Source organism: Equus caballus, chromosome 8 (assembly GCF_041296265.1).
Source record: "Equus caballus isolate H_3958 breed thoroughbred chromosome 8, TB-T2T, whole genome shotgun sequence".
Taxonomy (NCBI): Eukaryota; Metazoa; Chordata; class Mammalia; order Perissodactyla; family Equidae; genus Equus; species Equus caballus.
This window is the reverse complement of record NC_091691.1, coordinates 17869871-17883548: the sequence shown is the minus strand read 5'-3', so window position 1 is coordinate 17883548 and position 13678 is coordinate 17869871. Positions and strand designations below refer to the sequence as shown.

Here is a 13678-nt window from a genome sequence, read left to right as displayed (position 1 = left end):
ACACATAAAATTAACCTTCACAGGCATAGTCATACCAGCCAATTCTTTAGATTTTTTTTGAGAAGGAACATTTGAAACAAGAACAGTGGAGATGAGTGTTAGAAGCGAAGGAGAGAGTAAGGTGGCAATGTGCTGCATGCTTCAGATATGTTATTTCCTTTAATCCTTGCAACCATCTTGGAGTAGATGTTATTGGATGAGGAGACAAGCACCTGCCCAAGGCCAAGGGGAAAAAGTGGCATGTGAGGATCTGATCAACCAGGATTAGAGTCGGCCTGGCGGGAAGCAGAGAGCAGGGCATCGTCGTACCACAAGCCACATCTCACCTCCTTCTTCTGGGTCCCCAGGCAGGGGCTGGGGTGAAAGCCATAACTGCCATGAGGTATTTGTCCACTGTCCCACTTCTCTGTTCCTAAAGCAGGTGACAGCGATGTCATAAGATGCAAGGAGCTGCTACTTCGGAATCAGAACGCTTCTGACCCCGGGCCAGCCTCATCTCCTCCCCAGTACTGTTGTCTTTCCCAGCATGTTAAAACAAACAAACAAACTTTATTATGGATGTAATACACACTCATTGCTGGGAAACACAGACTAGCAAAATAGAAGAAAATAAAAGTGGTCCATAATCCCCTCATCTCAGAAAAAAACACTAGGATTTTGATACCGAGTCTCCCTTCAGATCATAGGGAGCCTGTCCTCTGTGCTTGCTAACTAGCCCTTTCCAGTTACACATAGGGGGTCACCTTGCCTCTCCCCGTCTCCCCGGGCTGGGGAGTCCCGCTGGCGCGGGAGAGAGGTGGCGCTGCTGGCTAGAAGGGCAGCGCGGGAGAATAGTGGCTGCAGGCGCCTCCGGTAACCTGGCAACCTGCGCCTTAGCAAAGGCAAGGGGGCGGGACCGAGGGAGGAAGTCGGAAGCAGGCGGCTAAGTCTCGCGAGAGTTGCGTATGCGCGCGAACTCTAAGTGCAAGGGTACCCGCACTGGGTTACGCTGGTCGTTGAGCAGGCCCTTGGGGGGACGTGACGACCCCAGCGGACCCGATCACCTTCGTCTCCTCTTCATGGAGACCTCCGCCCCCGAGCAGCAGCAGTCCGCGGCGACGGCCAAGATCAGGAACCTGCCCTGGTAGGAGGAGGCCGGCTGCCGCGGGGAAGGGGCTGGGCCGCGCGGGGAGGCGGTGGCCGAGGTGGGCAAGTGGCGCGGCCCCGGCTGACCTCGCCCCGCCGCCCCCGGACCTGCGGCCTGGGCGGAGCCACAGAGATTCGCCTTGACACCCCCGACGCCCCAGTCCCCCTCCGTTCTCTTTGGGACTTTCGCCACGTTCCCCGCACCCACCGATTCCTTTTGCACGCAGAGGAAAGCGGCTTTCTCACGCACCTGGGTGACAGCACAAGGGTTCGGTCCCGCGTCTTCTGACATTGCATTGCCCTCTGTGCCAAAATGTTCTTCCCTCTTACCAGAAATCTTGGATGCGATTATTGGTCAAATTCCTAACTAAAATAGTGATGTTAATAATAGTAATTCTCCGTAGGTAACTTTAGTTTAAACGACTTTCTATTAGATTAGTGGTCACCCTGTTAGGTCTTTACAAAGACCGTGGGAGGTGGGTACTGTTATTATTTCAATTTTACATGTGGGGAAACTGCGTCCTAAAGGTTAAATGACCTGCCTGAGATGCAGAGGTGGAAAATGGGCTTGGGTTTGAACCCAGGTGGTCTGGATTCACAGCTGGCACTCAACCGTCCTACTCCCACGACTGTCGGAGAGATGCTTTAAAGACTTTGATGGGATTTGGCTTGCTTTCAGAAAACTCCAAGTTGTTCTTGTCTAAGAACAAGTTCAGTTTGTTTTTATCCTGACTAAAACACTTAACATACAGGTTACAGTTGTAACCATTTTAAAGTGTATGATTCCGTGGCATAAAGTTGTGCAACCACCCCACTATCTAATTCCAAAATTTTTATCAGCCCGAAGGGAAACTCCATACCCGTTGACAGTAACTCCGCGTTCCCTCCTCCCTCAGCCCCTCCCGGCACCCACTAATCTGCTTTCTATCTATGCATTTGCCTATTCTGGACATTTCATATAAATGGAATCATATAATATATGACCTTTGTACCTGGCTCCTTTCACGCAGCAGTGTTTTCACGGTTCTTCCATGTTGTAGCGTGTATCAGCAGTTCATTTCCTTTTATTGCCAAATAATATTCCATGGTATGGATATACCACTATCCATTCATCTGTTGATATATATTTGGGTACGAGTTCAATTTTGAATTCACTTTGAAATAAGAGGTGCCCAACCAGGTTGAGATTATAGGCAGATGGCTGGAAAGGTGAAATTAGAAATTATTGACATTTTGGGCCAGATACTTTGGGAAGGGGGAGGGCATGGGGCCTGTCTTGTGCATTATTGGATGTTTAGCAGTGTCCCTGGGGCCTACCCACTATATGCCAGGAGCACCCTCCACCCAGCTGTAATAACAGAAAACGTCTCTATATATCGCCAGATGTTCCCTGGAGGACGGAATCACCCCTGGTTGAGAACCGGTGGTTTAAATTCAAATTTAAAGGGTTTTGTTTCTCTTCCCCTTTTAGTGAGGACGTGAAAGGATTCTTTTGCACATGACAAAATGTTCTTGCATTTATATATGTTGTAATCCATGCTAAATTGTATTTTAGGGTTGAAAAGTACCGGCCACAGACACTGAATGATCTCATTTCTCATCAGGACATTTTGAGTACCAGTAAGTATCCAGGTGTCAGCTGCTGTTATCCTAGTCGAAGGACCTGTATACATTTCCTGGTGATGTTGTCTCTACTGAGTAATGACTCTGAAGAATTGGATTGAGCTTTATGTGGCTTTAAGAATTGAGTCCTTGGGATTTTTCCTTCCTGCATCTGATTTGAACACAGGGCTGAAGGGCATTCAGCCCGACTCAAGGGCCCACAGTGAATGAGGCAACTCTCAGAGACTCAAGGTGTCTCTTTTTCTTCCCAATCCTCAGTTCAAAAATTTATCAGTGAAGACCGCCTGCCGCACCTGCTTCTCTATGGTCCTCCGGGGACAGGAAAGACATCCACCATCCTCGCCTGTGCTAAACAGCTGTACAAAGATAAGGAATTCGGCTCCATGGTCTTGGAGGTAAATAGGAGGATTATTCTTAGTCTGTGAAGGACTCCAGTCTCTTACTTTTAGTTCTGCTAGTTTTGTTTCACTTTAAAAGTAAGTTGCCCTGCTGGCAGTTGGGAAAGAAGCAGACATAAAATAAGATATTTCAATTCACTTTTTTCTATAATCGTCATTTTGGTCTGGATTGGCATTAGCTAGAGGGCAGTTGAAGGGTTAGGTGGTATTATTATTATTATTATTTTTTGCTGTTGCCAACTTTTGCCCAAACCTTTGGTGGTCCCTCAGTTGCTGGCTGTCTCCCGTATGCCCCTCCAGATAGCTTCTCCACATGGCTCCACCCTGTTCTTGCCTCAGAAGGCCGAGCCGTATTGACTACAAGCTCCCTTGCCCTCTGGGTCCTGGTTGGGTTTGGCCAGTAGAGGCCCTGGCAGGGGTCAAGGAAGGAGATTAATGCCTGGTCCTGCCCTGGGGGTTACCATAGGCTGGCAGCATCCCCACCTGCAGGGCACATCACACAGCCCTCTCCAGGTGCCAATAGCAATCCCACCCCTAACCCTGTAACACCTGGGGGTGGGAATGGGCCCCAGTAGTCCCTGAGCTATTGCATATCCATGGTGGTTTCCCCACACCCCACCAGACCTTTTCAAATACCGCTTCCTTTAATTTTCTACAAATTACTGGATTTGAGTATGCCATGTGTTTCCTTCTGGGACCTCAACTGATATACTTAAATCACAAAATTCTAAATACTATCTATGGCAAGAAAAAAAGTTTAACTTTTCTTTTTTAGATTGGCACCTGAGCTAACAACGGTTGCCAGTCGTTTTTTTCTGCTTTTTCTCCCTAAATCCCCCCAGTAGATAGTTGTATATATTTTTTTAGTTGTGGGTCCTTCTAGTTGTGGCATGTCGGACGCCCCCTCAGCGTGGCCTGACTAGCGGTGCCATGTCTGCGCCCAGGATCCGAACCAGCGAAACCATGGACTGCCAAAGCAGAGCATACAAACTTAACCACTTGGCCTGGGGCCAGCCCGATAACTTATTTTTTTGATATAGGTCTTAGAATCTTGCTGCCACCAACATTCTTACTTCAATGTCTTAAAAACTTGGTAACTTCCAGGTTGCTCCGGGTTGTGGTAGCTAAAGTTAGCATCATTCTGCTCATGCCAGAGGTGCTATTCAGTGTGACCAGGCCAGTTAATGATTCCTCAAATATTCCTCAGTGATTGTTCTCAAAAGGGGGAGGAAAAAAGTCATTTGTCTTCCAGAATGTTATGTAATGAATGATCTAGTGAGTTGTGAGTTTTATATATAGTTGTGATCTTGTTGTTTTTTTTTTTTTTAATAATGATTATCTGTTAGCTGTCATTAAACCTAGAGACCTAGCTTGCTAAGCTGGATTGGTGAAAAGATACATTAATACGTAGATAGCACACCAACGTGTTTTTTATTTATTCTGGCTTCTTTCTCCCACATTTAGCTGAATGCTTCAGATGACCGAGGAATAGATATCGTTCGGGGACCAATCCTGAGCTTTGCTAGCACAAGGACAATATTTAAGTAAGAATTATTTGCCTAATTTCTCTCCCTAGAGATGTTGATCAGCTTAATTTTTTTAATCCTCCCTTTTGCCAGTTTGTAAAGGTAAAAAAAAATAACTTTGTCAAAAGCAGCCATGAAAAAGAAATAAATTGCAGGGATGGTAGTAAGAAATATTAAAATATAAATATTGAAATAAGATATTATCTAAGCCTATATTAGCAAATTCTTTGGGGAAGCATTAACTTCATCTTATCAGTTAACTGAGGCCTGATTACATCCTAAGACTGGATGAGCTGGTTTGAATTTAAACAAAAACAAATTGAGATTGGGACAGATAACTAGGATGGTGGTTTAAAAAAAAAAAAAAAGGGAAAGAAAAAGATGAAAAGACAGGCATGAGTGAAGGTGGTGGAAAGAAGCCGCGCTAGAGTAATAGGATACTATGCAGAAGGAAGATGAAGGTGCCAGAGGATACAACGTAAAAACATACAGAAGTTAGGTCTCAGTTCCCTGTGAGAGTTGAAGGAGTGATGGGATATGTCCTCTCTGTGTGACCGCAGATGTTTGCTTTGGTCAAAGTTGTAGGAGATATGGACTTTATGAAACAGGGCCTGGTGGCACAAATGTGAAGATGCAGATTTGTGCCTGGAAGTTGGAGTGAGATTGAAGAAATCTTTAGATGGTGCCATTTTTTTTCTCAGGAAAGGCTTTAAACTAGTGATCTTGGATGAAGCTGACGCCATGACTCAGGACGCCCAGAATGCCTTGAGGAGAGGTAAGAAGAGCTGCCAGGTACGGTGTGTTAGCTGATCAGCGCTTCGGTGGGAGAATTAGGAACTTTGGCATGAGCTGTGATGTGGCTGGTTTTCCGTTTTCGTTCATCTTCTGGCCCAGAGAAGTCTGTGTACCTTTCTCTGGGTACCCCACCTGATGATCTAGACAAAATAGCTTTGTATCAGGGTTCCCCCTTTCAGTAGCTTAAGGACATAGCCCTGTTGGGACTTTTAGGTGTGACCAGACACTGGTGTGTCATCCTTTTCTGCTGGGTTCAATTTCATGGTTGATGGGAGGTTATGGAAAGTCTTTCATTCCTAAACTGCTCAATAGACCTTTTTGCCGTTCGTACCCTTAGATACAAAATAGCCAGGAAAATAATACTGGGAATTTAGTGACAGTCAGAAAGCTGACATGACTTCCCTACTTGCCAAGTGAGGGATTTGGCAGGGAAGGGAGGGTATCCTGTCACTTGACTGTCTCAAGGGGCCTGGTGCGGTTAGTTTCTTTGAAAGGCCATTCCTGATTCTGAGGTAATCAGCTAGGAGAGAATGGCCTTTAGGAGTTCGGGGTGGGAAGGAGTGGATTGCAGCCCACGTTTAAGAAGAGGAGGACAGTTAGAATATCTTCTGGTCCAAAAGCTTTGGCAGCCTTTCTTTGGCATCTTGTTTTGTGGAGTGACTGTCAGTCTGGGCAGATCCCCATGCGAGAACACTGGGTACCTACAAAATGAGACTGCTGTCATAAGCATCTCTGAATTGGAGTTGTTGCTCCCTCGAATGCTCTGAGGCTTCAAGACAAGGTCCACTGGAAAGTCTGCAAGAAGCCACTCCCCTCCCCGCCCCATAGAAGATGAAGCATCATCAACCTGCGAACAGAATTTTATGCAAAAGGGCAGGAATACTGGAGTTCATATCTTAATGCAATGGAATGGTAGGAGCGCCAGAATCATGGCAACTCTTGAAAAAGGGTGCGTTTTGTAAAATCCGTGGAAGTGACTTGTCAGCTTTTGAAAGGAGAGTGGCTGATTTCTAGTCTTGACCACACTGGTGACACCCTCTCGTTATAGTAGCATCCCCACTGTTTGCATTCTTGAATTCTTTTCCTGTACCCTCTGTGGGACCATAGAAAAGTTCAGGCTTCTCTGTCCCTTGAGATATCAGAATGGACATGAGGTGGTTTTCTTTTCCCTTGCCAGTGATTGAGAAATTTACTGAAAATACCAGATTTTGCCTCATCTGTAACTATCTGTCAAAGATCATCCCAGCCTTGCAGTCCCGATGTACAAGGTTCCGATTTGGTCCCCTCACTCCAGAACTCATGGTCCCCCGCCTTCAGCATGTTGTAGAAGAAGAGAAGTAAGTATATTGAAAAGCAGGAAAGAGGAGTGTCTCGGGGATTGAGTGTGGTGTAAGCAGGGCTCTGGGATGGCCGGCGGGTTTCCATTTAAAGCCGTGTTTGTAAGTGACTTAGCAGAGTGCCCAGCACCAGGGTCTGTTAGCTGCTGTCATTTTCTCCAGTATCTCCCAGACGCTCTTCATAACAATCATTTGGTTCTTCTCTTGCTTCCATCCTCCTCCCTGGAAGCTGTCTCAGTTGCCTCCTACTCTTCTTTTGTCATTGGAGACTACAGGCTGCCAAGTCCCTTCTGCTAAGATGCCTCTTGGCTTTTTTGACTAGAAGGGAAGGTTCTGAGACATTGCATTCTGTGTAATCAGATGCCAAGCAAGTAGCCCACCCAAGCTGCTGCTTATCTCAAAGGGGGTGCTTTGGCTCTGATCGCAGATCTCACCAGTGCCCTTTCCAGAGAACAGAATTTAGAACTGGTCGTTCAACATAGCAATGCTTGGGCCTAAAATAAGGGTCTGTCTAGATTTTGAGTGGGCTGTGACTACTAATGTGAAGCCCACATCCCTAAAAACCAGAAGGAATTCTAGATCCTGGCGAGCAGGAGAGGATTGTTAACTCCTTCCTTTCCTTTCTTTCTTTCATTGTTTCAAAGCCTTAATCACTCCAGGCCATCTCGTTCCCTGGGTGAATGCCTGTGCTCTCAGGGGCCTCTATGTCCCTTCTGCCTGTTTCCTTTCAGAGTTGCTATAAGTGAAGATGGGATGAAAGCACTTGTAACTCTCTCCAGTGGAGATATGCGAAGGGCCCTGAACATTTTGCAGGTACAGTACTATTTGCAGCAAATCTCAGAGTCATTGCTTCGGAATAGTTTTTAAAGAAAGACATAAGCAACAGTACAACCAATCTGTAAACTCAGAAATCTAGAACTGGTAAGACTTTGGTCTCATAATGCGCCAAAGATTTCCCCCACCTTTGCGTTTTGATTAATTGAAAAAGTAATTTGTTGCAAACAAGGGAAAGATAGGGAATGATTGTGCAGCTGTAATGTGGTCAACAAACAGTGGCGTACTCTGATGAGGCCAATTCTTACCGGTGTAAAAAATACGAGGTTTGAGCCGTCCTGTGCCCTTGCAACCTCGCTGCCTCAGCGGTTTCCTCCTGACCAGCCTGCAGTTTGGCGGCTGCTCTGAACAGCCACTGTGATTCTCCCCCTGTCTGCACAGAGCACCAATATGGCCTTTGGGAAGGTGACAGAGGAGACTGTCTACACCTGCACAGGGCACCCGCTCAAGTCAGACATCGCCAACATTCTGGACTGGATGTTGAATCAAGATTTCACCACAGCCTACAGAAGTATCCTTTCTTGTGTCCTGCCGAGGGCGCAGTAAGTGCCTGAGACCAGAACTTGGTCCCATTGCTCAGGCTGCAGCCACACCCGTACCCTTCTGGTGAAAGACAGTTGGCTGCGTGTGACTCTGGTCAGCTTGTGGTGGGAGCACGATGTCTGCGGATGGAGTGAGGACTTGTCTTAACACCCCAGAGTTCTTCCTGAAGGGCTCTGACCTGGGGGCGGCTTGAAGCTGCTTCACTCACAGATGGGAGAGCAGCAGTTAGACCTGGGGATGGAAGATGCAACCGTTTTCAAGTGGTCAGTATTACTCTTGTTTTACCGTGAAATTAAAAGCTAGGGGAATGATATGAAGCCTTTTTTGGGAATGCATGTGGCTGTGTTCTCTGCTAGACAGAGATAAACCTTATTGAAGGTTGAAAGCCCTTATTGAAGATGAAAACATAAGAAAAATAAGAATTGGGGTCCAACATGTGCAGCTTCAAATGGAAAAAGAGCAACAGCTGCGCTGGGACTAAAAGCCCTACTTTTGGAAGTCACTCACCGGGGTGTGGATTCAACATTCTCTGCACTGTGTTTGTTCTGGAACTTGTTCCCTTTGCCTTAACTGCTCCTCTCTAGATATTACAGAGTTGAAAACTCTCAAGGGCTTGGCATTACATGATATCCTGACAGAGATACACTTGTTCGTGCACAGAGGTAACTTCCACACTCTTCCCTGGGTTAGCAGCTGTGGAGAGGGTGATGTGCTTTGGGGTAACGGCTGGTTAGACAGGGAGCATGTGGCTTCATTTTTGAAGCAAAAATACAGGAATGAAGAGGAAGTATGAACCTGACCCCTCATTTTTAGTTTTGTCTTGCTGCTATTTAAAACTTTGTTCCAAAAATACTCTTTTAACCTTTAGAACTGCTGGGGAGAGTGGAAACTCCTGAAAGCTAACTTTATTTCCACCGAGGGTTTGTATTTTATAGCAATAAGTAGTATATTTTAATTCACATTTCTAACAGAGTATTTTTCCCAAAAGGGGAGGGGGAGAAAGGCCTGTCTTCCTGTAAAGCGCAGCAGTCTTAAGTAAACCATCTGAAGTTCCACACTTGCTCATATCTTCTAGACAAAGAATCAGTTCCCAACCTTGCAGCACCTAGGAGTCACCCCAGACCAATTAAGTGGGCCTTTTGGGGGGAATGGGCATCGGTATTTTCTCAAGCCCCCCTGTGATCTTTGGCGCAGCCTTTTGGAGCAGCTCTTCCCTCCACAACAGCCAACTGCAGACAGAGACTGCCGGGCCCATGAATGTTGGTTCTGACAGTGCCTTTACAGGCCTCTTCCTGGCTGGCTGGCATGTTTGCTTCTGCCCGAGAACATGGTCGGCCCAAACCGGGCTCTGCACTTTGTGCAATCTGAGCATGAATTGACTTTTAAAAATCAGTTGTTTTTAAAACTAGGACGGTGAGAACTCAGCTTTCAAGTTAGCTTGTAGAGCTATCATTTGTTCAAAGAGCAGTCTTGGTAATGCTTCTGTCTTCTCATGATCACTTTGGAATCTGCTGCTTTTCTTTTTGGCTATACCATGAAGAATCACAAAATGGAGTGGATAAACTATGAAAACGTATACACTTTTTACTTCATTAGAGGTGTGGTATCTAGTGATCTGAGGCCTCAAGAGAAGTTTAGTGTTATCTATTTGATGTTTCAACTCATACTTGTCTTGTGTGATTTTAATAGTAGGGAGTGACAGACCTCACTCATTTGATTTCATTTTTCCCCCAGTTGACTTTCCAACTTCAGTTCGAATACATTTATTGACCAAAATGGCAGACATCGAGTGAGTATTTATTTCCCAGTTTTCATTCTTTTCCTGCTGTTATCCCTTTGGTGTTTGTTGTTTCTACCTGCTTGGTTTCAACCTTTTTAAATCATTCATATATGGTATAATCTAAGTTTTAGGTGGTATTATTGAATGATACATGGGGAAGAGTGTGAGTTGCTTAAAGAACATATGAATAAACACAAGCAGGGTACAGCTCAGTTATATACTTGGGATAAAGACCTCAAAGGCTTGGGCTCCACATTGGTTCTGGAAATGCTCTTGTTATTTGGGAGGCCTGCTTCAGTTCAGACATCTATGTCATTTGGGGATGACCAGTCATCCTGCTGTTATTAAGGCATTTTGGCATGCTAAAGCATATTGGGGGGAAAGTAAACATAAATTCAATTTCCCACTTTGCCTGGGTCAGTAACCACAGTTATTAGCCCCCGGTGAAGCTGGCAGCTATCATTTAAGTAGACAAAGCATTGGGTTCAAAATAGACATCAACATAGGCCAACTCTAATTTGCTGTCATTGGCCTTCACATGCACAAATTAGGTCACGTTGTGAACATGAGGATTTTGTTTTCAATGGCTGGGCACTTAAAAGGTGTCAAGATGAATTGCCAATGTCCTGCTTTACTGACTAGACCACAGAACCACAGATATGTCAACCAAACTTCCCAGTGAATTCAGAGGAAAGAAATCTTAATTATGATTCTTCTCTTAATGCATTTTGTGGATAAAGAAATAATCCTTAATCACATAAATTCTGCATATCAATATTCAGTTAGAACAAAGTTAAGTTCAGAACACTGTTATTGCTAACAATTTTTAAAATTTTTCCTCGCCAGTTTGAATCATTTTCATAAATGAGTGTTTAAGGCAGAGAAGAAAATGTTAGAGGACACTTAACATTGCTGTTGAGGATAAGTTTTTATTACCTCCTATCCTCCAGATTTTCAGTCTTTGATCTCTGTTGTTCTTGTTAAAAGGCAGCTGTCTGTGATATTCTCTATTCTTACTTTTTGTTTCATTTCTTTCAGGTACAGACTTTCTGTTGGCACCAACGAGAAGATCCAGCTGAGTTCCCTCATTGCCGCTTTTCAAGTCACCAGAGACCTGATTGTCTCAGAGGCCTAGATGTTGAGGATCATTTGCTACAGTTGTCACGCCCAGCAGTGACTGGAGAACAGGGGACTTGGTTATGGGATGAAGCCACAGTCACCCCACATCTTGAAAACTGTTCCAGGCGTGGGTGGGCAGACGTTTAAAAAGTACTGTGTGTGTGGCTTTTTGGAACAGGGATGTACAAAACAACTTTAACATACAACTATTAATTGTGTTTTATGGGGGGGAAGCAGCAAAAACCTTTTCTTCAGCCTTAAGGCTTTTACAGTTGCTTGGATGACAGGAAACTGGCCTACCCCATTTTGGTGTGGAACATAAGGCTTTCAAAGTCCAAGTGTCTTCCAACTCAAGATAAACAAAACATCTCCAAAATTAAGTTTATAAATCTAATCTGTGGAACAATCTTTGTATCTAAATAGATGTTAGTAGATTTCTGGCCAAAACTATCATACTCCTATAAAAATGGACTCAATTCTCTTACTTTAAAAACTGGTCTTTTTATTTCTCTTCTTGAAGTAGAATTACTAGCAGGCCCCTAATTGTGGTGTATTGACAGTAGAGGAACGTTCACTTAGATTATGCCACTGGGGGCCAGAGGTTGTACAACACTCACTTGTCAAGGCAGGGAGGGCACGTGAGATGGAGCTGGACTGTGAACCGGCACCTGCTCAAGGATTAGGACTTGTTTCTAACTGGAGCGTTTATTTCACAGCAATTACGCTGCATTTATGATAGTGGTCTTCACAATAAAGCAGCTTTCTTGTTGGTTGTATTACAAGTGACTCTTCCTTCCTTAGCCCGGTATACTTACTCAGCTTGCATCTATATGAAAAAGCTGCCTCGGTCTCTGGTATCACAGAATAAACTTTCTTTGGAGGCTTTTCGTTATAAAGTTGTCAAATTCTTATACTACCAAAAGGGAGAAGTCAGTTATTTCCATCATTCGTGTAAGACTCGCTCCCCAAGAACACCAGCAAAGTTTGAATCTAATGGCCAGGTGGGACCTCAAGGAGCCACCCAGAGCCTCTAAGACTATGCTGTCTGTGATATTTCAGGCTAACCACAAAATTAAAAATTTGCCCAATGCATTCCCATCTGTCCAGTCACACTCACTTGTTTTAAAAGGGGATTTTTCTTTCTTACTAGAAGAAATGAAACAGAGAGCCAAAAGCTTTTCACTTTGCTTCAATGAAAGCTTCTCATCTAAAAGAAATGTTTGCCGTCAGCAGCAAAGGTGGTGGGAGAGATTCCTCTACATTTTCAAGTTTTATAATGTTACACTGGCCCCCATAAAGCACCTATTAAGAAAGCCAAAGGATAAGATGTTGCATTTCTTTTAAAATAATTTACAATATATTAAATTTTCCAAAGGCTGATTTTGTTTGAATGAGGCGTCTCCACTGAAGGAGAGCAGCGCTTTTAAGAAGCTGTTTCTGTTTAGGGGTGGAGTGGAGGCTGGCTGATGAGTCTGAGGTGAGGCAGTAGTCAGCTCTGCATGAGAGTCAGCTCGATCGATGACCACACCAGGTCTTTACACAAGGAAGAAGAGACAGCTTCACAACTGTTGGACTTAAGTACTATGGTTTTTAGATACCGTCGAGAAAAACACAGTTGTACCTTAACATCAGTTGAGAAAATACAATAAATATGGTAACGAATGGCAAACAACTGACAACTCAGTAGCCATTTGAACAGCCATGCAGTTTAGGAATACATCCTTGTGTAATCTGACATATAAATTTGTCATCTCCTGCACATGCACACCATTGTTAAAAACAAAAAAAGCCAATGATAGTGTCTGTATCAGTCAGGAGCACAGCGTCTGAGTCACCTGTAATTTAGTTAAGCTAAGTTAATACCTCACATCAGACGGCTCCAGGAAAATTTTGTCCTGCTGGTCAGAGGGGAGCTAGACAAAGGAGAGCATTTGCCAACATCAAAACAACTGACACAGCAGGAGAGAACTTTAAACGATGCCACCACTGCATCTGAAACACAATAATGACAAGTACTAGGCAGAAGCCACACTTCCCAGTTGAGGGAGTTGAAACTCTGCCACTACACAGAGGCTTTTGAGGGCTAGTTACTCTTATTAAAACAACATCAGTAACTGCACTTTGAATCAGAACAACTAGAAAGAGTTCAAATTGCTGTTTATAAGTGGACTGAAGCTTTAAGGTAAGGCTGTGTTGCCGTGGATGCAGAATCCCCTCTGACTGACTTGCACGTGTCACAGGGGGAAAGATGCATGACCAGTCCACTGGAATCTGGTTTTGCTACATTCTATTCACAATCCCAAAGAGAAATTCTATTTCAATCCAAGATCAGATGTTTGGCCCATTACTCCAGCTACTCCTTTGCCAGGAAGATTTATCCTGCTACAAAGAAAACAAGTTAAGACTGTAGCGTTGCTTAAAAAGTCCTGTACGTGAGGAACTCTTTCATTTTCTTGGGGATTGGCAGTGCTAGCACTTGGTAGGTTGTTAGGAAACTTCGAAGGGCTTTTCGGCATAAGTGCTTCAGTGATGATAGGACCCTAGGAGCTGTCCAGAACTGGACATGGCCATCCCTCGTCCTGAAACGAAACAGAAATC

General features: G+C 44.5%; 2 protein-coding genes across 6 annotated transcripts in view; one reads left to right on the top strand and one right to left on the bottom strand.

The window, feature by feature from the left end:
• Window positions 1-1058: 1058 nt before the first annotated feature.
• RFC5 (replication factor C subunit 5) lies at window positions 1059-11856 on the top strand. Its single transcript, NM_001309197.1, has 11 exons — window positions 1059-1123; window positions 2681-2745; window positions 3007-3143; window positions 4611-4690; window positions 5374-5447; window positions 6645-6804; window positions 7536-7617; window positions 8020-8149; window positions 8766-8843; window positions 9916-9970; window positions 11000-11856. Exons 1-11 carry the CDS (start codon window positions 1059-1061, stop codon window positions 11094-11096), a joined length of 1023 nt encoding a protein of 340 aa, NP_001296126.1. The 3' UTR covers window positions 11097-11856.
• Window positions 11562-13678, bottom strand: part of WSB2 (WD repeat and SOCS box containing 2) — a 20011-nt gene continuing 17894 nt past the window's right edge. For all 5 annotated transcript variants that reach the window (XM_023647058.2, XM_070220095.1, XM_070220094.1 and 2 more), the window contains one exon: window positions 11562-13659. In XM_023647058.2, the coding sequence (XP_023502826.1) occupies window positions 13497-13659 (163 nt within the window). In that variant the 3' untranslated portion in view covers window positions 11562-13496. The remainder of the gene's footprint in view (window positions 13660-13678) is intronic.

Coding starts and splice junctions, on each gene's coding strand:
- RFC5 (NM_001309197.1), top strand. CDS start 1,059: ATGGAGACCTCCGCCCCCGAGCAGCAGCAGTCCGCGGCGACGGCCAAG. Junction 6,805..7,535: donor CATGTTGTAGAAGAAGAGAA/GTAAGTATATTG, acceptor GTTTCCTTTCAG/AGTTGCTATAAGTGAAGATG. Junction 8,844..9,915: donor ACACTTGTTCGTGCACAGAG/GTAACTTCCACA, acceptor TTTTTCCCCCAG/TTGACTTTCCAACTTCAGTT.